The sequence below is a fragment of the Babylonia areolata genome, chromosome 21, assembly GCF_041734735.1.
Source record: "Babylonia areolata isolate BAREFJ2019XMU chromosome 21, ASM4173473v1, whole genome shotgun sequence".
NCBI lineage: Eukaryota > Metazoa > Mollusca > Gastropoda > Neogastropoda > Buccinidae > Babylonia > Babylonia areolata.
In genome coordinates, this window is record NC_134896.1 from 26,727,775 (window position 1) to 26,755,717 (window position 27,943).

At 41.2% G+C, this 27,943-nt stretch overlaps 1 protein-coding gene across 1 annotated transcript in view; it reads left to right on the top strand.

Moving 5' to 3' along the window:
• Positions 1–27,943, top strand: part of LOC143296008 (inositol-tetrakisphosphate 1-kinase-like) — a 45,112-nt gene that overhangs the window by 2,135 nt on the left and 15,034 nt on the right. Inside the window, exons 2-6 of the mRNA XM_076607746.1 lie at positions 58–82; positions 10,701–10,826; positions 23,878–23,995; positions 25,961–26,059; positions 26,715–26,758. Coding sequence (XP_076463861.1) covers positions 58–82; positions 10,701–10,826; positions 23,878–23,995; positions 25,961–26,059; positions 26,715–26,758 — 412 coding nt within the window. The remainder of the gene's footprint in view (positions 1–57; positions 83–10,700; positions 10,827–23,877; positions 23,996–25,960; positions 26,060–26,714; positions 26,759–27,943) is intronic.

Below are 27,943 nucleotides of genomic sequence, written 5' to 3' on the forward strand. Positions count from 1 at the left end.
CTTGGCAAGATAAGGGGAATTTCAGTGGTTGAATTGAAGTATTATTGTTTGTTTCAGAAATGGTGGATTAGAGTTGGTGAAGGTGAGTCATTTTTTGTCTTGCTTAGCAGAGTATTTACAGTAGATCAGCAGCAGTAGTGATAGTGGAAACACGTTAGTGACAGTAGAAGTAGTAGTAGTGATGGAGTTGATGGTAGCAGCAGTGGGGGTAACAGCTGTTTTGGGTGCAAAGTTATGTAACACACACACACACACACACACACACACACACACACACACACATATATATATATATATATGTATATATGATGTATTGCACTTCAACAGTTAGCAATTCCTCTGTTACACTTAAACTATAGAACTCAATGCTTGCTGTTTGAAATAGATAGAAGAAATTATATTCCTCAGATAAAAAATGAAACAAAGCGTAATAAATCCATGCCCCTCTCCTAAAAAAAAAAAAAAAACAAAAAAAAACCACACCCAAATGAACAGAGCAAAATGGTTAAACAAACAAAAAAACAGCTTAAAGTATGGTATCTGGGTTGAAAACAAAAGTTGTCATATCACTAAGTGTATAGAGTTTTATAGAGTTTTGTTCCCACAGCCCAAATCTGGGGGAGTTTAGGATTTAATTTTATTGAATTATGAACACTGTTAAACTTCACTCCAGCTTTCTTTAAGTTATAATGCTTCATGCCTGACACCAGCTGGATTCCTACCAAAGTTTTTGAGATAAAAGGTCAGTCAAATACAGCATGGGTTGTGTGCATGAGGGACAGTGTGCTGGTCAGAAGTGACCTGGGATAATTGAAGATAGCTAAACTGCTGAGATTCTGGTCTTAATTTATCAAGGGGGACATTGTGGACTGGAAGCAGTTGTGGCTTGGACACCAGTAAATGGACATGATCATAATGTTTTTTGTCAGAAGATAACTCATTCTAAGAATGTGTTAACTGTTAAGAAATAAAATATTAGAATTAAAGGTGTAAGACCATTTCACTAAGTTTCTTAGTTTTGTCAGACGAAACACTTTTGAAACATGAATAAGACCCCCAGAGTTCTTGTACTCACAATGAGGGGTCGCATCAGGAACAACGATGCAACACAGAGCAGTCACAAGCAGTGCATTTCAACCTTAGGGTCTCCTGCACTCATGGTAATGATAAAACACAAAAACAAAAGTGAACAAAGATAGAGGGATTTTAAGGAGCACTTTAGCTGTTTTGTAGACAGCTTCTTGGTTCGAAAGAGGAAAGGGAACAATGCAGTTGAGTACAGTGTGGTATAGCATAGTGCAAACTTGTACAGTACAAAGTACAGTTCAGAACTCCATCATTCACAGCAGTATGTTAAAATACAGCAGAAATCATCATTCAGAACAGTATGTTGTAGTATAGCATAGTACAAACTTGTACAGTACAAAGTAGAAGTCCATCATTCACAGCAGTATGTTGCGATACAGCAGAAATGGTCATGCAGAACAGTATGTTACAAATACAATACAGCAGAAATCATCTTTCAGAACAGTATTTCACAATACAGCGGAAATCAGAGCAGTATGATACAATGTATTGCAGTATAGAGCAGTGTTGTTCAAAGTGTCATGCAGTACAGTGCAGTGCAGCCTACGGGAAGGTGGCAGAATGGTTAAGACACTTATTTGCCAGTAAGGTGTTTGTGAGCTTTTTTTTTTTTGAATCCTGGTCTCGCCTTTTCTCTGAAGTTTGATTGGAAAATCAACCTGAGCATCTAGTCATTTGGTTGAGACGATAAACCGAGGTCCATTTTGCAACACACACTTGGTGCACTGAAAAAGAACCCATGGCAACATAAGTGGCAAAATTCTGCTGAAAGAAATCTACTCTGATAAGTACACAAATACATCTGCCTAGCAGATGTGATGTATATGGAATTGTCCGAATGCATTGATGCCTCCTTGAGAAATTGAAACTACAGAAGAGGGCAGTACTGTGTATGTGATGGGCTATGCCAGTAGTGATGAAGAAGAATGAACATGTATGATCAGTGTTATTCAATACACAACTTGATTGGCAGTCGCAAACCCTTGTCAGATGAAAAATAGAATAGATGTGATCTCTGTGATGTGTGAGTGTGAGACATTCTATCCTCCCAAGTGATTATTGTTTTCATTGGTTGTCCAAAAAGTGCATTATCAAAATGGTGGTTGTGAGATGGCAACCACTGTTACATCACCCCCTTAAAATTAATTCAGAATACTTATTAATCAAGTATGGTGAAACAGTCTCTGATTAAAAAGACTTGAATTTTAGTTGAAAAAAAGACATTGTCAGAAAATGCAACTCACAGGTAACACTAAAGACCGTAATCTGCATACAGAGCAAGCACTGACTGACCTGATGAATTTAGAATATACATAATTATATATTCATGTCTTAACATTGAACTGGTAACATATCAAAATCAAGTAAAAATTGCATCATGATGACTGTAACTCTGGCATTGTGAAATTCATCTTGGCAAATGCTGGAGTGGGGGCGGGGGTGGGGTGGGGTGGGGTGGGGTGGAGAGAGGGTGAAGGCACTAGAAATATAAAGCTTTAGAATAAGTTAGTCAACAGTTTGGAAATCCGTCTGATTCCACAGATTGGGCAGAAGAGAAAGACTTGTAGTGAAATGCTGGGGCTGCATTCCAAGATCAACAGGCTATCCAGAAATCTTGAAATCTTGCCATAAATTTGCCAGGGGATCCAGAAATATTTAGAGAAGACAGAGACAAGTAAACTGTATAGAGAATTAGAAAAGAGAGAGAGATGGATAAAGAGATAGGGGGAAGTGGGGGAGAGGGGTGGGGTGTGGGGGCAGGTAAGAGGGAGGATGTTGTGAGCTCTGAGCTCAGTGGTGGGGACAGTGTTCTACACACAGAAAACAGCACAGAACTGCCAAAAATGGAGAGAACTTGTTGTTGCCAAGTTACTGGTCATGACCCCATGCAACTGAATCGGGTGCTGATTGAATCAGCAGTCAGCTTGAACACTCTTGCCTTGAAGCTGGATGTGAACAGACCCAGTCATAATAATAATGATAATAATGTACATATATAGTGCCATTTTTCTCCAAGAGCTCAGGGCGCTTTACATGAAAGAAAAATATTACAAGTTACTTATAACATTCATGACAACTCTTTCTCAACCTCCCCATGCCTCCCTGACCCCTACACACTCTCCCTTTCCCACTCTACATGCATCCAAAGTGAGCTGACATGGGTGGTGTTGGAGAACAAGGAAGCTGCGAGTGCTTATAGATAGGTTTTAAAAAGATGAGTTTTTAGTGATGAGCGAAAAGCAGAAATAGAATCAGATGCACGGATATGATGAGGAAGGCTGTTCCAGATGTGAGGAGCAGCAAAGAAGACAGAACGTTCACCATAGGTTCTTGTATTGACACAAGGAAGTTTAAAAAGGTAACAGTCAGAGGAAGAGCGGAGATTTCTTGCGGTGTGTAAACACTGATCAGGTCAGAAAGATATGTAGGTCATGCAGAGTGGAAAGCAGAATAGCAGAGACACGCAACTTTGTATTTAATTCTCGCTTCAGTGGGGAGCCAATGTAGAGTGCGGAGGTGAGGAGAAATGTGATCAGAATGTGGGACGAGAGTTAGACGGGCAGCATTGTTTTGAACTTTTGAATTCGCTGAAGAATATTATGTGGACAGCCTATGAGAAGAGAATTACAGCAGTTGATTCATGACAGCACAAAAGCAGAAATAAGAGTTTCAGTTGTTTCAACAGAAAGGTACTGATGGATAGAGTTGATGCGACGAAGTTCACAATTGACTATGCGTATCAGATTTACTACCTGAGCATGCATATTGAGGTTTCAGTCAAGAATGACTCCAAGGTTCCTTGCTGATTTAGAAAAATTGAACTGTGGCATCACCAACCACAATAGAGGCAGGAAAAGAAGTAGATGTGGACATTCTTGCAGAGGAAATAATCATAGCTCCAGTTTTGTCATCATTTGACTTTGTTGAATGTTATCCAGGATTTAACATTGAGAATACAATCCTGCATTGACAGAATCAGACTGTGTACTTGGTTTGGTTCTGCAGAGTGTTGCAGAACAAAATGGCCAAAAATGACATCAGAAAGAGGAGCAGTGTACAGAACGAACAGAACAGGGCCCAGGACAGAGCCTTATGGCACACCATAGGAGATCAGGGTTGGATCAGACTTAAAGTTATTAACAGAGACAATCTGGAAGCGGTCAGATAGGTATGAAGAAAACCAACTCAGAACTGTTGAGTGAATCCCCCCAAAATGTTCAAGTCTGGAAAGGAGTATATTGTGGTCCATCATGTCAAACACAGCCGACAGATCGAGCAAAGTTAACACAGACGGTTTACCTTCATCAACAGACAGTAACATGTCATTAACTACTTTCAACAAAGCAGTTTCAGTGTCATATACTGTACCATGTCACTGATGCAAACTAGGCCTATCGGTTTGCTCTGCTTGGCCAAAGGAATCCTCCTTTCAGTGCTGTGGGCAGATCTATATGCTGACTGAAAAGAAGAGAACAGGTTGTTTAATGCAAAATGGTCTGAAAGTTGGGAGAGAACAATTTTTTCAATAATTCTGGACACAAAAGCAAGATTGGATACAGGGCGAAAACTTGTGAGGTCATTGTGATCCAGAGTGGCTTTCTTTCGCAGGGGCTTAACAAGTGCAGTTTTGTATACATCAGGGAGGACACCAGAAATTAAGGAATCATTTATAATTTTTGTAAGTGCAGGCAAAACAACATCTAAACACTCATACAGTAGTGGTGTGGGAAGGGGGTCCAGGTCACATGTTTATGGAGCAGACTTTTTCAACACATTAAGTACATGTGAAAGGACTCCATTCAGTTCACCAGGTTCATGCAGGACCAGGTTATGGAACCACCTGTCAGTTCATAAATTATTATGGAAGCAGTAATGCAGATTTTCATGGCTGTTCCATATCATCTGTCACAGTAAAAGCATCAGTTGTTTTTGCCAAGTTTTCCTGTTCTGAGGCAGGGTGCTAGGGGGAGGTACAGTTACTTAGGAGGAATGATTCACAGAGAGAGAGAGAGAGAATACAATGTAGATGTGTGTGAGTATGCGTGTATGTGTAAAGGGATTCTTGTTATATCTATATGAGCTGCTATATGATAAGTAATGTTATTAAACTGTATCAGACTAACTTCTCTAATGTAACACTATTTGACAGCTGTATGACATCAGAGATTCATGTTTTGAATTTGCTAAAAAAAAATTCTTTAGTGACCAGACAAGATAGTGTTCTGAAGTGAGATCTGTTTGCTTGCATTAAAAAAAAAGAAAAAAGAGCCTTCTGCCATAAACAGGACATCAGAGAGCAATATAAACCCATTGATGTGCCCATGATATAGAGAAAAGCGCAACAAATGACCAGGCTTTATGGAGCCCTAAAACTCCCCAAGTATGTGAGAACTGAAGGAGAGGGTTGTATCCACGTCACGGCAGGTAATTTGCGACGCAGATCCTTGGGAATCAAGGTGTAAACAAGGCGAAGTGGACACACAGTCATTGTGCTGGAATGCGACGTTGCCGCATTTACCTTCCATTTTTCATGCTCCATTTCATCATCCGCTACGGAGGCAGTGAGAGGCGCCAAAAATGGGTTCATTACGACAAGTGACCCTGCAGTGTTTATGCCAGCTTGTTGCACGTTCATGGTTTGTTAGCCCCGGTGTCCTGCTGTTTTTACTGCCCCTTGTCAGTCCTTGTCTCCCATCTCTTTAGCGCTGGTTTTTCTTTTTTCCGCTTTGATGTTAGTGCTAAAGTTAACGGGCCCAGGCGTGTGTTTGAGCCCTTTGAACATTGCCAACATTGCCATCATGAATAATTTTTTAAGCCGGTTTTATCTTTTTTGTGGGAATGGGTTTAAAAGATAAATGAAGTCACAAAAACAACAAAGTAAAAATGATGGAGAGACCAGGAGACTGAGTTTTTATATGTTTAGTCATTTATTTGATGGTTCTTCCCTGTCAATAAAAAATATATGGAGAGCATGTGGCGGGAATGTATTTGTTTATGGTGAGCTCATGTGATGCTGTAAAAGGGAAAAAAAAGCTTTGCAGTTGATAGTAATATTTGTTTGGCTTTGCTGAAAGATTAACAAAAGACAAACATAAACAATAAATTTGTGTGTGTGCGTGTGTGTGTGTGTGTGTGTGTGTGTGTGTGCATGTGAAACAGAATTGGGGAAGCAGGTAAACATCTCGTCTATTATTTCCAAATTGATGTTATATAAATGCTGAAAGTCATAAGGGAATTTGCACATTTATCTGCTTGTGTGTGTAATGTTACTCACTGGTGATCTTAAAGTCATGAGCAGACGTGAAGGACACACGTTGGGGAGGAAACAACATGAACAATCAAAAACAAGCTATCTAGAATTTGCTCTCTCTCTCTCTCTCTCTCTCAAGGTCACACATGCAGTTGCATGATATGAAGTAGCCTGGGTGACAGGCATGCAGTATTGACTTCACTTTCCCCTGGAGGGCTTTGAAATGCTTTTCATTTAGTTTTATCCATTAAACAGAAGGGGCTGGTGAAGTGACCTCAACAGTCTGGCTCAAGAATTGACAGCTGAAGAGCAACAGAGCGGGGTGAGAGGAGGGTGGCAGAATGGTTAAGATACTTGTCCGCCGTTACAGTGTATGTGACGGTCTGTGTTTGAGTCGCATTCTCACCCTTTCTCCCAAGTTTGACTGTAAAATCAAACTGGGTATCTAGTCATTCAGATGAGAATAAACTGAGGTCCTTTGTGCAGTATACACTTGGCACACTGAAATAAACTCAAATAAACAAACAAAAAATAACCCATGGCAACATAAATATTATCCTCTGTCAAAATTATATTGAAGAAACCCACTCTGATTCTGGTACACAAACATGAATGCACTCAAGGCCTGACTAAGTGTGTTGTTATGCTGCTGGTCAGCCTAGCAGATGTAAAGTAGCATATATATTTACATATGGATTTCTCCAAATGCAGCGACACCTCCTTGAGAAACTGAAAGCTGAAAATTGCTGTGTATGGCTGGACAGACCTGAAGTGGGTCCCAGTTAGGGTGTTGCTGCTGCTGAATGAACGCTCATTGATTTCTGGAGCTGTGGAATCTCGGTCTGTTTTCAAGGAGGGGAGAATGGAAGGGGTGGGAGGAGGGGATGGGGAAAGGGTGGATTGATTAGTTTTGAATATCAGAATGGGAGAGAGAAAGCTAGAGTCTGGCATGGATGTGAAAGAGGGACAGTGAGAGACAGAGAGTGTGTGTGTGTGTGTGTGTGTGTGTGTGTGTGTGTGTGTGTGTGTGAAATATCAAGAGTAGTAAACAAAGATGTGGTGGAAAACAAGTGCAGGTTAATGTTCAACCCTTGTGTCATTTGTCAGGCTAACGTTTCACAGATGCTGACAGAAATTGTGTATAATGTTCACTGGTGACCTTGAACTCTTGAGAAGAAAGAAAGGATGCAACTTGGGAAGAAGGAAACAACTGCAGCAAGCAAAAACAGGAAGATGATTGGCCTCCATCCAAGACAACTTCTCTTCCTTAGAGCACTGTGCTGAATGAAAGATCATTGATTACTGGAGCTGCCATATTCATGCTTATAATCTGTTTTCAGGAGAGGATGGGTGAAGAAGAATGGAATTGAGTGAGTGAGAGAGAGAGAGAGTATGTGTGTGTGTGTGTGTGTGTGTGTGTGTGTGTGTAACAACTGAGTCGCACAAACTAGTAATTGGGTGAAAAATAGATGCAGATAAACCACACTGTTTATTTTGAGTTTTCACAGATGTTAAATGAAATGAAGGGGTTTATTGTAGGGTCAGATTGTGTGTAATTCCCATCAGCGACCTTAGGGTGGCAAGAAGAAAAAAGAATGCAAGGAAAGAAGGAAAGAAAGACAATACTGACAGCTAGCAACAAACAGCAACAACATAATCGCTAACCACTGCCTGTGACTCTCCCTGTCTGTGTCTCTCAACAATCAATGAATCAGTTATAAATGCATCTGTCTCTACCCTCTTTCTTTCTGTCACTCTCTTTCTCTCTTCTTTCCCTCACACTCTTTCTCTCTCACTCACCTCCCCACCCTCTCTCTCTCTCAAATTCTCTTTCACTCAGTTCTTTCTGTCTTTCTTCCACAAGGTTACACACGCAGTTGCATAATGTGAGATAGCCCATGGTGACAAGCGGCATGCAGTAACGACTTTGTTTTTCCTTGGAGGGCAGCAGAGTGCTTTTCATTCAATCCCCATGAAACAGAAGGGGCAAGGCTACTATTTGGAGAAGCCTCAACAGTTTGGCTTGCGAGAGTCAATAGCTAAAATGCAACAGAGCGGGACAGTGGGCGATGGGGGCACTGGGGAGTACTCGGGGTAAGGGGGTGCTGTGCAAGAACTGAGCTGTGCATGGCTGGACAGACCTGTAGTGGATCCCAGTCAGGGCGCTGCTGCTGCTGAATGAACGCTCATTGATTTCTGGAGCTGTGGGATTCTGGTCTGTTGACAAGGAGGAGCGAATAGAAGGGGCTGGGAGGAAGGGAGGGGAGGGGAAGGGATGGGGAAGGTTTGGAGGGGAGGTGGGCATATTGATTAGTTTTCAGTTGAATGTCAGAATGGGGAGAAAATGATATGAGGATGGGAAAGGAATGTGTGTGTGTGTATGTGTGTGTGTGTGTGTGTGTGATACAGAGAGATTCTAATGCAATTTGAGTGTCAGAAAAGACCATAATAATGTGTTAGTAGACACTGTCAGGGTTTGGGTATGGAGTTGGTCATTGGTCATTGACGCATGCATACAAATTTGAAATTCATGACCCTTCATTTTGACAGCAAGCTGGTCACTTGACATCAATCAGAAAGTCAACCAGGCCAAAAGGCCTTTTGGAGGTCTCCCTAATACTCCTGTAAAATAATTGTGACTGCAATTTCAAACTCTGAGAAAAAAATACTGCCGTGCCTGTGACATTTGACACTGATTAGATGAGCATTGCAAACAACAAGATAAATCTTGCACCAAGAACCAGGTGACACAAAACAGTGGTCACTTCAGTGTTGTGAATTGCAGCAGAACACAGTGCCAGATAATTTCAGACTAAAAAATCAACAACAACAACAAAAAATCGATGCCAGATAATTGTGTGTGCCCATGTGCATGTGCAAAAGTGTGTGCGCTTGTGTGTGACGTAGAGTTCTACAGATAAGTCAAAGATCCGATATGCGGTTCAGAGCGTGTACAGAACCAAATGATAACAGAAACGCAGTCTCACACAAAGGTCAACCACAAAGATGGATTTCACTAGAACACTTACTGCCCACTCCACTTTATCACAGTATCTGTTTTCCCGATATCTGTCTGAAGGCACAGCATCCTCATGGCTACTAGCACTACCCATGGCGTTGTGCATATGAACAATTGCGCATATGGACACTTGACAACTGTGATGATTGGGTATACTGTCAGCTTGGAATTACATGATCTCCTTGGTGTAAGTGGATGACTTGTTAGACAGAACACAATAGTTCTGATTGTTCATACAACTCATTGAACACTCTTCACTGACAACATCAAAACATATATGATGAATTTGTTTTACCCTTCCCTTGGGCATTAAATTTTGCAAATGTCATGGATGATTCCACAATCGTCTATTCAAAATCTTGAGTTTGAAAGAGTTCATATATATCACTATTATCAGACTTTGTTGCCCCTTTCAGGCAGTGGACATTTTGACTGAATCCACTTACGATGTACTTTCACTTTTTTTGTTTTTGTTTCACTGGTTCTGACTACCTGCACACACAAACACACATGCACACATGCACGCAAACAACATTTCACATGCAAAAGAGTGCGATGGACAATGTACAAATGAAAATACACTGTGGGTGGTGGAGGGGGATTGCTAATGGGGGAGGAGGGGGTGGGAGGGGGAGGGGTGAGGGGGGAGAAAGTTTTTCCTGACCCAGTAACGTAGAAAATAATCCATTGGTTTTGTGGCAAGCAGGTCAAATGACCCATAGTGTGTTACCTGTGTGTCCGGAGCGACCATACTGGTGTTACCTGTGTGTCATTAGTGACCATCCTGGTGTTGCCTGCATGTCATAAGTGATAATCCTGGTGTTACCTGCATGTCAGAAATGATCATCCTGGTGTTGCCTGCATGTCAGAAGTGACCATGGTACTGTTATCTGTGTTCAGAAGAGACCATAACATTGTTTCCTGTGTGTCAGAAGTGACCATCCTGGTGTTATCTGCATGTCATAAGTGACCATCCTGGTGTTACCTGCATGTCATAAGTGACCATCCTGGTGTTACCTGCATGTCATAAGTGACCATCCTGGTATTACCTGTGTGTCAGAAGTGACCATCCTGGTGTTACCTGCATGTCATAAGTGACCATCCTGGTGTTACCTGCATGTGAGAAGAAACCAAAGTGTTGTTTTCCATGTGGTCGAAAAGACCATAATACTGTTATCTGTGTCAGAAGTGATCATAACATTGTTACCTGTGTGTCAGAAGTGACCATGGCATAATGATCAGTATTGTTACCTGTTTGTCAGAAGCGACCATAATGGTGATATATATGTGTTACCTATGTGTCAAAAGAGACCATAATGGTGTTATGTGTTACCTGTGTGTCAGTTGGACCTGAGCAAGCCGCTAGAGGAGCAGGGGCCCATTGACGCCATTGTGCACAAAGTGACTGACATTTTGGCCAAGGCAGAGAATGGCAATGCCACAGCACAGCAGTATATCCATAACATACAGGTATGGTTGTATAAGTGTGTGTGTGTGTGTGTGTGTGTGTGTGTGTGTGTGTGTGTGTGTGAAAGAGAGAGAGAGAGTAGTTATTATGCATGTGATATATGTATGTCGGTATTTTTATTCAGTTGCTCTTCTGACACAATGGATTAAAAACTTATTAAATTAGGCCTTCTTCACCCACTGAGGGCATGTTGCAATGATCTGCTGCCAGCCTGCAAGTGGCTATGTGGGGTAGGTTGGTGGAAAGAGGGTGTGTTGTTTGTGGGGAGAGCTAAGGTGGGGTAGAGAAACCCATAGCCCAGGAGTGCAGAGGCCGGAATAGACCTGTCTTGTGTGCAGGTACTGCAAGGATATTCCAAGGTTGATAAGAGTTTCAGGAGCATTGGTAAAGTAAATAATCGGATTTGTGTGTGTGTGTGTGTCCGTATGTGCATGCATATGTGTGTGTGTGTGTGTGTGTGAGTGAGTTGGATGACCATAAATTTAACGTCAATTCACTTAAAGTGATTTTAGGAGGAAAATTACATTCACATATGTGTGTGTGTATAGTTTGTGTGTGTGTGTGTGTGTGTGTGTGTGTGTGTGTGTGTGTGGTTGATATAAATACTTATATAGATGTGTGTGTGTGTGTGTGTGTGTGTGTGTGTGTTTGTGTGTTCTTGAACTATGTATGTTTACATATATGTTCAATTGAATATGTGACAGGAAAGATAATGAATGAGAATGGGCAGGAAATTTTTGGGGAATAAACAAAGTGACCAAATTTTTTGGGAATAAACAAAGTGACCAATAGTTTGGCAAAGACTGAGTATGACAAGTCATAACAATGCATTGTTCATTTACAGCACCCTGGTTTTTCAGTGACAGGGTGAACATATCTTTTGTGTGTGTGTGTGTGTGTGTGTGTGTGTGTGTGTGTGTGTGAACATGAGTTTTGCAAAAAACAACAACTAAGTTTGGCCCAGACTGAATATGACAAGTCATAACACTGCATTTTCATAAATTTGCTACATCCTGGACTGTCTGTCACAAAGTGAATATTTCATGTGTGTGTGTGTGTGTGTGTGTGTGTGTGTTTGGCATAAAACTAACAGTTTAGCCAAGACTGAATATGGCAAGTCATACCAGTGCATTGTACATATGTTCGTGTTCGTTTTCATCATCCTGGTTTGTCAGTGACAGAGTGTTGCACATGTGAGATGTGTGTATATGGAGATTGCTTGGGTGCAGCTGTTGTATGAGCAAGTGTGTGTGTGTGTGTGTGTGTGTGTGTGTGTGTGTGTGTGTGTGTGTGTGTGTGTGTGTGTGTGTGTGCATTTCTTCAGAAACATGTTTGTGTGTGTTGTGTATTTTGTGTGTTATGGCTGTGAGCAAATGTCAAAGAGGACCTCTAACTAGTCTAAGAGGGGCAATGCATAGCTGTTAACCAGAGTGGCTCTTAAGTGGAAGTTTAGTGGTAATGAGAAAGATTTACTGCTTTATATCATGACATGAAAGTCTGCTGGTATTAGGCATGTGTGGTTGGTGTATGTTGGCATGTGTGCGAGGGTGAGTGTGTGTGCATGTGTGTGTGTGTGTGTGTGTGTGTGTGTTCATTCTTGAGTTCAGTGTCTTTTCATGTAATGTGATATACTAGAAACGAAAGAGAGAGAGAAAGAGAGAGAGAGAGTTGATTTTCTAATTTTTTTTTCTTTTTGTTGTTTTCTTGTCTTCAAAAAACCAATGAAAACATACCTTCACCTGTTGTGTTAGAGGAAACTGCACCAGAAGTCAAGAGAAATAGAGACTTTTTCATTTGTGGAAAGTGTAGTTGGGTGTTGGGGTTGGATGTGTTTTCACTTTACCACACCCGTCCCCTCCTTTCCCCATACCCACCTTTACAACTGCTGGTGGGGGTGGGAGGGGGCGTGTGGAGGATGGATATGGGGTGGAGAGAGAGAGAGAGCCAGGGCAGAGTGGATTTTGCTTGCTACAAACCTCTGTGAACCATGTATTTTTATTTTTCTTCTTTATCTTCTTTATCTTCCTCCTCCTCCTCTTCTTCTTCTTCTTCAGCTCCTTCTCATTCTCTTCCTTGTTTCCCTCCTTATTTTCAGTAGTCTGAAGCTGAGATGAGGAGGAAGTCACAGTTGGCAGGGAGGGTATTTTTGCCAGTCCTGTTCACATGAAAAAAAAAGAAAAGAAAAAAAAGAAGAAATAAAATAACTGTTAGAAAAAAGCACACTTTTTTTTTCTTTGTTTACCACTGAAATGGATGCCTGGAATTGTTAAAAAGACTGTTGTGCTTTCAAAGTTCTGTGTTGCTTTAAAACGAACAAAAAAGAAACACATACACAACAAAACAACATACAGCTTTTTTTAGGGGCTGCTGTTAGTTTTAATGAAGAACTGGGGTGGAGAGGGATGTTGTGTTGAGAAAGTATCAGTTGGAAGATTGTGGTTGCTGTTTGAACTTTAGCGTTCAAAGTTAAGTGCATGTGGATTTTTTGGTTTTGTTTGTTGTTGTTTGTTATTTTAGTTTTTAATTCTCTTGGCTTTTGTCATTCTGTCCTTGTATTTCTCTTTGCTGCTGTCTTTCTTTGTATATCAATGTGGCTGACTCCATTCTTGTGTGTGTGCGTGTGTGTCTGTGTGTGAATGTATGTGAATATATAGTTTGATTTATAGTTGTCTGTATATTTTTTGTTGCTTAACAGTATCTCTCTCTCTCTTTGTCTCTCTCTGTCTCTCTCTGTCTCTCTCTCTCTCTCAGTGTGTTTGTATCTGGGTTGGTTCAGAAGTTTGTGTGTGTATATTTTTTAATGTAATTATTATTTTACAATGTGTGTGTGTTGTACACACAGGCATGGTTCTGAAGTTATTAAGGAGGGAACATTTTTGTATTGATTCATTCATTGCTTTACATTGTTTGGCCATGATAGCTTATATATATAAATACTTCATCATCACACATTTGATTTCCTTTGCTTCTGACTGATGATCAATAGTTTTTGCTACATTGTTCCAGCTCCCTCAACAACAACAGAAAAAAAGGTTTATCACTTTACATTTTCTTGGCATCATGATCATCCGTCAGTCACGCAGGATTTGCTTTGTTTCTGCCACATGGTTCCTGAGACCTTTTATATGGCAGGTCCTCCCTGCCCTTGACAGCTTGAAATGGGGCAAGGTTTTGTCCTCCAAGTCAGGGATGTTTTTGTGTGCCTTCCTCCGTCCCCTGTCAACGTGCCCTACATACTCTTTGTTCCTTCCCTGTTCCCTTTAAATAGTTTAATGCCTTGCTGCCAACTGCTGTGATTTGGACAAATGTCCCACATAAAATGTAGTCAGTAGGAAAGTGTCAAGGCGGCTGCTGCTTTTCTCCTTTTTCGTTCTTCTTTTGGGTTTAGTTTTTGCCTTCAGAACCAGGTGATAATTACTCATGCAGGCATTCACTACACACTTCAACATGAATTGAGGGCAGGGAGGGAAAGGGAAGGGGAGGTGAAGGTAGCAGAGAGGTGTTTGGGGAGGGGGGTTAGTTGGGGAGCAAAGGGGAAGAGTGGTTATTAGTAGCATGTACTGGAGAAGAAGAAGAAAAAAGAAGTGGCAGGTAGGTTATGGTTGTGATTGGGGAGTTGAGGTGGTATGGTGATGGTGGAGGTATTAGTTACATTTGGTGGGAAAGAAAGTATAGAAAGTGGTGTGATGCATGGACGAACATATGTATGCATGCACACATGCAAGAATGCATGTGTGCACCCACAGCACACAACTCACACACACACGCACACACAAACACACACAGACACACATACACACAGAGTCAGCACAGTTTAAAACACAGAGTAGTCTACTTCAGACATTTAATAGTTACCAATGTTAAAACACACGCCCACAGAACTCAACCAGCTTGGCCCAGATAGCTGGTGGTTAAAAAAAAAAAAAAAAAAAATTACAGCAGCGATACACAGAATCAACACCTCAAGACGTGGGGAAGAAAAGCTGTTGAGCCCAGCAGGCATGCATGAGAAAGGACTCCAACAGACCAGACACCAGACACGACAGACAGATTTGACCTTTTCAACAGAGACTGCTACCCCAGGCACTGGTCTGCTTACTCACAAGCAGTGCTGCTCCAGCCTTGCAGCCAGCCAGAAATGACTAGACAGGATGCATCACCCATGGTCAACTTTGTATTTGTTTGTATTTGTATTTCTTTTTATCACAACAGATTTCTCTGTGTGAAATTCAGCCTGCTCTCCCCAGGGAGAGCGTGTGGCTACACTACAGCGCCACCCATTTTTTTGTATTTTTTCCTGCGTGCAGTTTTTTTTTTTTTTTTTACTATCGAAGTGGATTTTTCTACATAATTTTGCCAACAACCCTTTTGTTGCTGTGGGTTTTTTTTTACGTGCGCTAAGTGCATGCTGCACACGGGACCTCGGTTTATCGTCTCATCCGAATGACTAGCGTCCAGACCACCACTCAAGGTCTAGTGGAGGGGGAGAAAATATCGGCAGCTGAGCCGTGATTCAAACCAGAGCGCTCAGATTCTCTCGCTTCCTAGGTGGACGCGTTACCTCTAGGCCATCACTCCACTTTGACTGAAGGATGCCACAGATCGCATATTAAATATATAGTAAAATACCGGTACATGGTAATTTCACAAAGTGTAACTGTAGTTCGATGTACAAAGCTCTCATGTGCAGTTACATACAGGTACATTGGTAACAAGGATATGCTGGTTTCATATGGATAAATGATTTGTTTCTTCTTTTCCAATTCACCTCATTTTTCTTGTTGTTGTTTTCCTTTTACTTATTGTTTTAAAAGATCAAAGTGGTTTTAATGTGTCTGAGACATGACACACCATTCTCATACATACAATTCATTCATACACACACATGTACAGATATGTGTGAACATGTACACATGCACAAACACATTACACACATGCACACACATACATGATATACACACCACACCACACTATGCACACCACACACAGAGACTCACAGACACATATTCACTTCTTTTTTCATTTGATGTCATTGTCAGTGAAGAGAAAACTGAAAAGACTGATGCTTAATGATAGCATTGACATCACCTAAAAGAATACAAGAAAAATAGCATTGACATCACCTAATAGAATACAAGGCAACGTGCATATTTGTCACAAAGTATACAACTAAACTATACACACACACACACACACTCACACACTCTGTCACACATACTATCTTTCCCAAACACGCGCGCACACACACACACACACACACACACACACACACACACTCACTCACTCATTTACACATATTCTCTCTCTCTCTTTCTCTTTCTCTCTCTCTCAAACACACACACACACACACACACACACACACACACACACACACACACACACATATGAAGCAAGTACAAGTGACATAAAGAACATAAAGTGACAACACCTGTGCCGTTTTTATTCTGTCTATGTGTTGGGGTGCATATGCTGAATGAGAGAGGGGGGTATTGCATGTATCATGATGTGTATCGTAGGGTGTGGTGTTCTCTGACAGATGCACAATCCCTCTCCTCTGCTTCTCCTCCTCCTCCTCTTCTTCAACCCACACCCCCCTCTCCCTCCACACTGCCTTCTCCATAGCAGCTAAGTTATGTTGTTTTTACAATATCACTGAAGTTAGCGTAGGTGTTTGAATTTATGTGCATATAAAATTATGTTGGGTGGGGCCAGTGTATACTTTTGTTTGTCGGTTGAGGGTTGGGCCTTCGTATCTGTGAGACAGTTGAGTGTGTGTTGTGTATGTTGTATATATGTGTGTATATACCTGGATGTTTGTATGTGTGTATTTGTATGCTTGTGAAGGTGAGAGCGTGTGTATGTGTGGGTGCACTTGAGTTCGCTGAACATGGACCATGATTGTTCTCGTTTTATTTCAGTGATATGCCTTCTCTGTATCTTATGCTTCACTATTTAAGTATTTTGTAAAGTATTTACACACTTATTTATTTTGTCATGACTGTTTTATTTTATTTGATGTTAATGTTTCATACAAACCTACCCTTCACTATGTTTTGAAGTATTTACTTATACATTTTTCTCATCTCATTATTTTATTTCTTTTTTTTTCAAAAATTTAATGCTTTACAGTTACAGAAGCTTAGGGTAAGCTTTCAAGGCCTTCTCAGTGCACAGGAGGTTTATGAGGTCAGGCATCTGCTGCCTTTTTTTTTTTTAAAACAGCAGATGTGGTATAGCATGAATGGACCAGTCAGCATGCTCTGACACCTCCATGAAATTGATACTGACAATTATTGTTGACGTATCATAACCCATCTCCCCACCGCCCCCAATAAATTCAGCAAAATTGTAGTGATAAAACGTGTGTGTGTGTGTGTGTGTGTGTGTGTGTGTGTGTTTTAAGCTGACCTGCTGCTTTCTGAGAATCTACCAGCCTTTTTAGTTAGCTTTTTAGTTAGCCTGACTCGGAGACAAAGAAGCTGTGAAACACTGTTATTTGTGAATTTTCTGCATTTCTTTTCCTTTTATATATATATATATTTTTTTTTTAATAGATCTCTCTCTTTCTCTTCCTCCCTCTCCTTCCCTCTCTTTCTCTTCCTCACTCTCTCTCTTTCTCTCCTTCCCTCCCGCCTGTTCTTGACCATCACCTGTACCTCAGCCTCAGAACCATGGCGGAGCAGAATTCTACAGCATGGGCAATGGAAGAGTTTCTAGGATAAACAGATGGAGAGAGACAGACAGACAGACAGACAGACAGAGAGAGACAGTGACAGACAGACAGGAAGAGGGAGAAGGAGTGATAATTTATCAGACAGCTCACCGAAAAAGAGAGAGAGAAGGAGATAGGGAAAGAGAGAGAGAGACTATGACACTTTGACATTTTATTGACAGCAGCATTCTAATGTCAAGGGGGTGTATTCATTTCAGTCAAAAGCATCAATCAGAGATACAGACAGACAGGTAGAGGGGGAGAGGGAGAAGGAGTGATTTCTGAGAGATAGAGAGAGATTGTGTGTGTTCAGTTTGGTTTGACGTCTTTTCACAGTTTAGTGATATCAGACGAGGGTGGAAAAAAGAAAAAAAAGGGTGGGGGGTGGGGGGGTATGTGCGTATGGGAGATGAGGCGGGTACTTGAGAAGAAGTGGTGGGATGACTGTAGTGAGTACATGTAGTAGAAAACGAAGAGCTACGAAGGACAGTACTAACAGTGAACTATAACATGAATTATAACAGTGAGTTAATCATCCATAATAGTGAAAAGCATGCTTATCATAACAAAAAACGTGATCAGTTGAAGGTAGATACCAGCTGGACTTTCAATCAGACATTCAGAAATTTTTTGAAGTAATGAATAATTATTCAAAACATCTCCTATGTACAAATATGTGTTTGGTTGTAACTGGTTGGCTAGTTTTTGAAAGAACAGTTGTCTTATTTTTGGACACTGGACAAGTATGTACTAGACATTGACTTCTTATCTGCACAGACACTGTCAAGCAGGTGCATTAATTTTCAGTCAAAAGAATCAGTCAGACATACAGAGTGACAGAGAGGGAGTGTGTGTGTGAGTGTGTGTGTGTGTGTGTGTGTGTGTGTTTCCAGCAGAGGCCCTGCATGGTGCCTGATGTCAGATGATGAGGGAAGTGATTGCCAGGGCCCTGTAATCAGTTCACTTGTGCTGAAGGGATCAATGCCGTGCCTGTCTCACTTGATAGTGGCCACAATGAACAGGCAGGGTGGCGGTGGGGGGGAGGTAGGGGGAGATGCAGAATTTGTTTGTTTGGTTTTGTGATGGGGGATGATTGTGTGTATACATGTGTTTGTGTGCATGTGTGTGTGTGCACATGTGCGTGTGTGTGTGCACCTGTGCGTGAGAGAGAGAGAGAGAGAGAGAGAGAATGATAGAGCATTTAGAGAGAGAATGTTTGAGCATTTTTTCATCTGAGCATCTGTGGTTTGTGTGTGTGTGCACATGCACATGCGCATGTTTTTGTACTTGTGTGTATGTTCATGTGTGTGCGCGCACATGCACATGCGCGCGTGTGTGTATGTCTAAAAACATATGTGAAGAAAAGTTGGTTTGTTTTTTTTTGGTTGGGAAAACAAAAAGCAAGTTCAGATGTGCCGTATAAGGCTGTTGCTTGTGTTTCCTCCTCCAGGCCAGTGTTACTTCAGGGGCCACACAATCTGGTGCAGGGAAAAAATATGGCAGTGACTGAAAGATGCATGGGTAGAATGCTTGTTTTTTGGGGGGGGGGGGGGGGAGAGCAAGAGAGCAATAACAACAGGGCTTATGAAAGGTAGATAGACAGGTAGAGAGAGAGTGAAAGGGATATGAGCTTGTGTGTGTGTGCGCTTTACCTACTTTCCCATGAGACTGACTTCATGCTATGTTTATCCTTGTGTGTGTTACACAGTTTCTAAGGTTTCACAGGTGCGTTATGTAAGTAAAGGACAGGTGCAAAAGCAGAGTGATAAGAGCATTGACTTCCGACGTAAAGGTCCTGGGTTCAAATCGCAGATCTTGGATTAAGGGTGGATGGTTAAGGGTGGATATAAGTTCTTCTGATCTTCCAGGTTGACACACAGCAGATCTACTTGTGCATTGATCCCTTTATTTGTAAACACATGCAGGAAATTTGACATGCATATTGAAGATCCTGTAATCTTTGTTAGCATTTAGTAGTCTGTTGAAACTGAGTTAAAGATTCTGTAATTCAAGTCAGCTTTTCATTTTAGTAGTCTGTGGAAACTTTAGTTAAAGATACTGTAATCCTGTCAGCATTTGGTGGTCTTTGGAAACTTGAGTTAGAGATCCTGTAATCCATGTCAGTGTTGGTGGTCTGTGGAAACTTGAGTAAAAGATCCGGTAATCCATGTCCGCATTTGGTGGTCTGTGAAAATGTGAATTAATCATCCTGTCAGCATTTGCTGGTTTGTGGAAACTTAAGTTAAAGATGTTGTAATCCATGTCAGCAAATGGTGGTCTGTGGAAATTTGAGTATTCAGTGTTTGCAACCCACAGATATGAGTGTGAATGCCTAAATGGCGGAATTAAAACAGTCACACTTGTAAAGCAAGAGCCTACTGGTTACTCTGTTTGAGAGGACATGGCAGTTGCAGCCATTGAACACAGAAGAGGAGAAAGAGCAAAGTTGCAAGGATGAATTGAACCAGTCCAGAGTGGGATTTATTGATTGTTTACTTGCACAGAAGTAAGTTACTTTCAATAATATCATGGAACTAGGCCTACTCACCTCAGAAGTATTAAGTAACCAAATTACACGTCAATGGACAAGGCTTAGGCACTGGCTGTTAAGTTTCCTATGTGAGTGAGTGCACACATGATATGTATGTATATTTTTAACAACTTTGTGTGTGTTTGTGTTTCTCTCTCTCTCTCTCTTTTATTTTATTTGGCCACAGTTACATTAAGGTCATGGAGCGGTTTTGTTTCTCTTTTTTTCTCCTCTTTCTTCCTCCTTTTTTATGCTTCACATGCTTTCATCACTAGCCCCTAAACCCCCCAGAAGATTTTTTTTCCTCTTTTTTTTTCTTCTAATTTTTTTTTCTTTTCTTTCTTTTTTTTCTTCAAATTTCCCATTAATACGTACTTTCAGTTTCCCAGGGTATTGTCGGTGCGCATCATTCGTAGTGGGTTTGTGTTTTCTTTCCCACGTCGGTTTTCCCATTTGTACGCACTTCCAGTTCCACAAGTATTGTTGTAGGTGCGCACAGCTCAAGGTGGGGTTTGTGAGAGCAGTGACGCATAGCCAGGTGGCTGAGGGCCAGGGTTATGTTTGGAAATGAGATGTTCCAGACAGTGAATTTGTGGATGGTGTGAGTGTAGTGGGTGGGTTTGGTTTTTTGGAGGTATGGGGGTGGCGGGGGGATTTCTTCTTTCTTTCTATTGCTGATAGAGAGTTGCTTTATCAGCCCAAGTTCGTCTTACAGCTAAAGTGATAAAGATTTTTTTTTTTTTAAAGCAGGACTACAAAACAAACACAAAAAACTCCGCCCCATGAACATACACACAGAGACATACACACACATACACGCACACACACACACACACACACACACACAGTATTGTAAGTTGCATCATCTCATTTTAGTGGCAAGTGGTTTGTTTTCCTCTCTGTTGTTAATGTGTCTTTCTGCTCCATTGCTTGGGCTGTTGGCTGTCACTGTGTTCTGTCTCTTTGATTGGTGAGGTGCCTTGTTATTGCACTGTCTTTCTTTTCTTTTCTTTTTTGGTTTGTTTAGTTTCTTTCTTTCTTTCCTTTTTTTTTTTTTGTTGTGTTTTGTTTTTGTTTTCTGTTACCCCGCTATTGTAGCAACCACACTCAGTTTTGAGGGAGCTATGCATGTTTGATGATTTAATTTTTCTATCATCCTTCTGTTGCTAGCAGGGTCAACCAGATCTTTGATATGAATAATCACATATGCACATGAAATGGTGGTTCATATATAACCAGTGTGTGTGTGTGTGTGTGTGTGTGTGTGTGTGTGTGTGAGAAAGAGGGGGAGAGAGAGAGAGAGAGAGAGTGTGTGTGTGTGTGTGTGTGTGAGTGAGCTGATATAGGATATTGAAAGAAAATTTAGAGGTTTTCACTTGGGACGTTAATTAAACAAAAGCTGTAGTAGTCAACTAACAAGAGTAGGTATATGAAAAATTGTTGAGGTAAAAAATGATCACGCTTACATGTATCCGTCCACTCCCAGAGACATACATGTAGAAGTGAAAAGGGGGTTGGAGACCAAACAAGCAGAAGAATAATAACAAGAATAGTTTAGTCATGAATTAGCCCAACTCTTTTATGGTGTGGCCATTTTCTGGTGGTCAGAACAATAACATGCGTGAGGAAAAAAAGCCCATTCCTTTTCTCTTTGCCAGCATGTCGGTTCCCCCCCAGACATTAAGCAATTATACGCATGCCAGGTTATGGATTGATTTGATTAGGCTGTTATTTCTGGTTGCTGTGTTTGTCTGTTTGTCTCTCCGCATGTTGCTTTCTTTTTCTTTGTGTATGTATTTATATATATATTGTTTGTTTGATCGATGGCAAAGCAACTGTATAACTATTTTTGTTTCTGTATGGTTGATGTTCATCAGTCTGGAGCATGTATGAGAGAGGGGATATGGTTGTGTGTGTGTGTGTGTGTGTGTCTGTTTTTGTTTGTAATGGTGTTTCCATGGTAATAACATGGTAATACCTGTTATGGTAACTGTTTTTTTGGGTTGTTTTTTGTTGTTGTTTTGTTTTGTTGTTGTTGGTGGTGGTGGTGTGTGTGTGTGTGTGTGTGTATGTGTGTGTGTGTGTGTGTATGTGTGTGTGTGTGTGTGTGTGTGTGTGATAGTAAGTGCAATGAATGTATGTATTACAAACATGAACTTTTTATGGAAAGAAATGAATGTCATACACCACACACATACGGTATTAGATTTTAAAATTCAGATGCAGTAGTCACAGTTATGGATAGAACATGGGATGTGAAATAGCATAGCAAGTGAATTATGAACCTTATGAACCTGCAAAGAGTGTAATAAATCAGACCTATAATATTAATAATAATAATGATATTTAATTTTTATATAGCGCTATAATACAAGCATAAGCAAGCTCTAAGCGCTTTACAATCCAGTACCTAAAGTGAAACAAAGCATATAAAAAGTAGTAGAAACATGAAACAGAATCATTAATATTATAAAAAAAAAAAAACGCAATGCATAAAACTCACAAAGTAACATACTATCAATACTACAACTGTTACACACCAACACTCACACTAACACCCACGCACACACACATGATTAAACGGCTGAGATGACAGCAATTTTCACTTAGAATACATACATGTAAAAAGGAACATAATTGTAATCTGCATGCCACAGATTTTGTAAAAATTGTAAAATAAAATTTTGGATAGAAAAGGTAAAAGGGGTAAAAATCGGGTCATTCTCCCTTTCAAACAACACCACCACCATCCATCTACCCACTCCCATTCTCTCTACTCTCCCATCACACACACTCACATTGCCACGGGCCCAGGACAACAGCACTATTTGAGTTATGACAAGTATTTTTTAAAGAGATAAGTTTTAAGATTTACTTTAAAGGTAGATAGATGAGTTGTTTGTCTGAGAGCAATAGGCAGAGAATTCCAAGTTGTTGGGCAGAAGATGGAAAATGACCTCTTTCCACAGGAGTTAAGGAAGTGTCGGGGAACAGTTAGCTGGGAGGAATCAAGAGATCTCAATGTTGTGTTTGGCAAGTACGGGTTAACAAGCTCAGAAAGATATGAGGGTGTGGTATCACAATTCAGGCACAGAAAGCATAGGCAGGCAACTTTATGTTCAATTCTGGCTTGAACAGGCAGCCTAGTTATTGGAGACCATTTCATTCTGTTATGGAATGTCCAAAGTGTGCTGATTTATGTAGAAAATATTTGCAAAAAAAGTACGTTGCTCCAGAATCTGTTTTCAGTTTCTGCAGTTTATTAAATGGTAGTAAAGATGTACAGTTGAAATTAAGCAGCTTTATAAAATAGTGAAATGTTTAAATTTGTGCAATAGCTTTTTCTTACTTTGCTATTTGCAGTATGTTCATTAATGGGGCATGTTGTTTGTCGAACAATGTCGTGATCATGGTTCAAAGGTTTATCAAATCTTGAAACTGGTCTCTACTGTGGAGGGGACACTGACTCAGTCTGGTTCTGTGACTAAGGAATTACTGTCATTAGTAGGGGGCTAAGTAGGTGGTGTCCGAAGTACGTTAAATCAGAACAGGACTACTGTACACCACCTGAAGTGACTAAGCAGCAGTGCAGGGTCTCCTCTGATAGATGGCCTTCACGCAGCCTAACATAGATAGTTCCCTGTGGACTGCTGATGATGGGACTGCAACAAACGTACCCAGGTGTTGTGTATGGGGGACTCAGAATGAGTGGCGTGGGAGTAATGCCACTGAAATGGTGCAGATGATAGGGCAGCAAAAAAAGAAAAAAGAGAAAAAAAGATTAAAAAGATTGTATGTGTGTGTGTTGCAGAGCTATGCAGACAGCCACCCAGACTGCGTGCTGCTGGATCCGCTGGAAGGGACCCGGTGTCTTCTGGACCGCTACAAGCAGTACCAGCAAGTCTGCTCCTGCCACCTGGTCTGCCGAGGTACGGTACACGCTGTGCCAATGCTGGCATCTTCACCATCTCTTTGCTGTTCTCAGGGTCATTGTTACATCATCTCTCCCCCCAGCCCCGTCCACACAAGATCATGAATGGCTGCCTCAATGGCAGATTGAAAAACCATGTCAAAATCCTGTTGATAGATTTATACGGGTTAACGTGGGGGTTCCAACCACAAACACTTGCTGTGTAGTACTGTAGTTTCTGACTCAGTATGTGTATCTATGGGTATCAACGCAAAAGATTATTCACTAACATCTCAGGAGGGTTTATTGTTTTTTCTTCCCTGAAAAGAGAGGTGCTGATATATAACATGTGCATACATGCATGCAGACATGATTCTTGTTTGTTTGATTGTTTGTTTATTCTTTGCTGCCCCATCATCTGCAGCTTTTCAGCGACCTAACTTCCATGCAGCTAATTCCAAGTTCCCAGTTCGTCTGTTGCATCACCAGCACTGGCAGTCCACAGGGAACCAGTGATGTTAGGTCACCAGGAGGCCACACACCAGAGGAGACCCTGCTGAGTCACTTGAGCCGGGTTCAGTAGTGCCTGTTCTGACTTAACATACACAGAAAAACCTTCCACAAAGCACCCAGCTGACTACAGTAATCACTAAGCCGCAGAAGCAAATAGAGTGTTTGTCTCCGCAAAGTGGAGATTGCCACCACAGTCCTCCATGAATCTGCTGACACCGAAGACTTTGACAGGACTCACCCCAAGCATAGAAGTGGAGGGGGATTGAAACTGAGGTCAACCTGAGAGTAGGGTGTGAAAGTTGTTCATGAGTATTGTTTTGTTGTGACAAATAATCATTTTGGAATTGACTTGACTTGACTCGATGGCTTCCCTTTGCTTTGGTGGAGCAACTCTCATTCTGTCTCTATCATTACAGTTTACTTAAAAACACAAATATGCTGCATAATTTTGTAATGAAGTCCATATTTGCATTTTATTCTCTCTTCTCTCTCTCTCTCTCATGATGCCTGTTCTCTCTCTCTCTCTTTGTCCACCATCTGTCCCCCCTTTTCTCTTTCTCTGTATCTGTCTCTGTCTCTGTTTGTGTGTCTGTGTCTCTGTGCCTGTCTATTCCTTACTCAGTTTTCATGCTTCAGGCAATGGCTATGGTGATAACTCACAGATGTGTGTAATCCTAACTGCATTCAGAATGCTGCTGCTGCTGTTGACATTTTGTTTTGGTATCTGGTTACTATGAAATGCATTTTGTGTGTGTGTGTTTCAAATGTGGGTGTGTTTGTGGGTGTGTGTGGGGGGTGGGGGGGTGGGGGGGTGGGCGCTTCCAACAGGTCTACACATTGTTAGATCTTGAAGACTAATCCCCCCCCTCCCCTCCTGTGCCGCCCCCGCCCCCCCACCCCCATCCCACTCAGACCGCTCTGCTGTCACACCAGTCAGTTGTGAAATATAAATAAACACTCCCTCAAAAATAAGTTGTCACTTTCCCACGCGGTGAAGCAACGTCAAATCTGTACATGATTACAGTGATCTGCAGTACAATGAAGGAGATTTATGCAGTTTTGTTGGCGCTTGGTGGCTATAATTCTACTGTGCCATGTGGGATGTTAAATCGGATTAGTGCTGTTCCAAGCTGTTCACACCTGCATAATCCCCTCCCCTTGCGAGTAGTGTTTGAACAAGAAATCTATACTCACTCAGATGTTGAGATAATTTTGAAGGAAAATAAAACAAAACATTCTTTTTCCTGTTAAAAAGAGAGAGAGAGAAGAACAAGAACAAACAAACAAAGAAGTTATGTTAAGAGGTTGAAGAGACTAGAATTGGAAGCTTTTTTTTTTGGAACATTCTACCTGTCAGCCCACATGCATTCATGTACAGACACAAACATGCATGCATGCACATATAAGCACACACACACCAACAGATATGTGTTGAAATAAGTGTGATGTGTGTTGTGTTGTGTGTGGGCAGACAATCGTATCATCATCCCCAAGTTTGTGGAACTGACCACGTCGGATGTGGAGGAGAATAAAGCCAAGTTGGCTGCAGCTGGGGTCACCTTTCCCCTGTGTGAGTTTGTGTGTGTGTGTGTACGTGTGTGTATGTGTGTATTGTGTAGTGTGTGTGTATTGTTGTGTGTGTGTGTGTGTACGTGTGTGTGTGTGTACGTGTGTGTACGTGTGTGTATGTGTGTATTGTGTTGTGTGTATTGTGTAGTGTGTGTGTATTGTGTGTGTGTGTGTGTTGTGTGGTGTGTGTGTTTTGTGTGGCGTGTGTGAGTGTGTGTATGTGTGTGTGTGTGCACATGTATGTGTGTGTGCATGTATGTGTGTACATGTGCATGTCTGAATATATATTTATCAGTGTGTATTTTGCTTGTGTGCATGCTTGTGTGAATATGTTTGTTTGATTGGTTTGTGTGTGTGTGTGTGTGAGAGAGAGAGAGAGAGAGAGAGAGTTTTGAGACTTTGACACTTGAATGTCATTGGCTGTTAGGTCCTAATGACATGGGTGAATGTCAACATATTTTGTGCATAACGAAACAGTATGATAAAGAAATGAAAGCAGTTATAGAAATATGTCAGTGTATGACAAGGTGCAGCCCTCGCATGGAACAGAAACTTTAATGGCATTTTCTGACCGGATGATTTTGTCCTGTATTGTTAAGTTCAAGCAGCATGCTTTTCATTTGATTTTGATATGCTGTATGATGAACATGTTTCAGTGGTCAAACCAAATTTGGCCCATGGCTCCCGACTTGCACATGAGGTGAGAAACTCAAGTATTGTTAATGCATGGAGCACCTTTTCATGTGTGTGTGTGTGTCTGTGTGTGCGTGCGTGCGTGCATGTGTGCGTGCGTGTGTGTGTGCATGCGTGAGTGAGTGAGTGTTTGTGTGTGTGGACATTAATTGTGCATCGGCAGGTGCATCACTCACCCCACACATTTTTCTGGCTAAAGTCGGAATTTATCATTTTTGACAACGGGTGCGATAGCCGAGTTGTTATAGCATTGGACTTTCAATCTGAGGGTTCCAGGTTCGAATCTCGGTGACGGCGCCTGGTAGGTAAAGGGTGGAGATTTTTCCGATCTCCCAGGTCAACATATGTGCAGACCTGCCAGTGCCTGAACCCCCGTAGTGTGTATACGCAAGCAGAAGATCAAATACGCACGTTAAAGATCCTGTAATCAATGTCAACGTTCAGTGGGTTATGGAAACAAGAACATACCCAGCATGCACACCCCTGAAAGCGGAGTATGGCTGCCTACATGGTGGGGTAAAAACGGTCATACACGTAAAAGCCCACTCGTGTACATACAGGTGAATGTGGGAGTTGCAGCCCTTGAACGCAGAAGAAGAAGAATCATTTTTGACATTTATGTAATTTCAGAAAGTTTAAAAAATCACAGATTAACATATAAAAAACAGAATTGATCTTTCTGTCATGGTTTTTTTCTATAACTTTTTCAAAGTTGATGTGCCCAAAAAGAACAAATGGAGAGATTGGCTCTTGAAACAAACATATACTTGCCTTCTTGTAACATTAGGATAAGATTTATCTTGAACATGTATGTGGTGTCAAAAGGTTTAGATTAAAGTAAACTATAAATTTCTGTATGAAAAAAGCACAGAAAAATTGATATTTTCTTTCTGTTGTTCAATGAAGTAAAGAATGGCTGCGACTTAAGCGGGGGTTTTGTGTCCTGCATCACATATCTCAGCCCACAACAGAATACAAAGCACACAAAACATGAGAAAGGTTGGACCCAAAAATATGAAAGGAAAACATATGCTAAATGCACACAAGCAAGTAATAACACACATTGGCTTAATTTATGGCCCCCCCCTCTCACTCCCCAGCCCCCACAAAGTTGAAAAAAAAAGGTTTCTTGAGAGTCACAATTTCAGAATACAAAATAGGTCTATAGATTTATCATAAAAATTGTTAGATG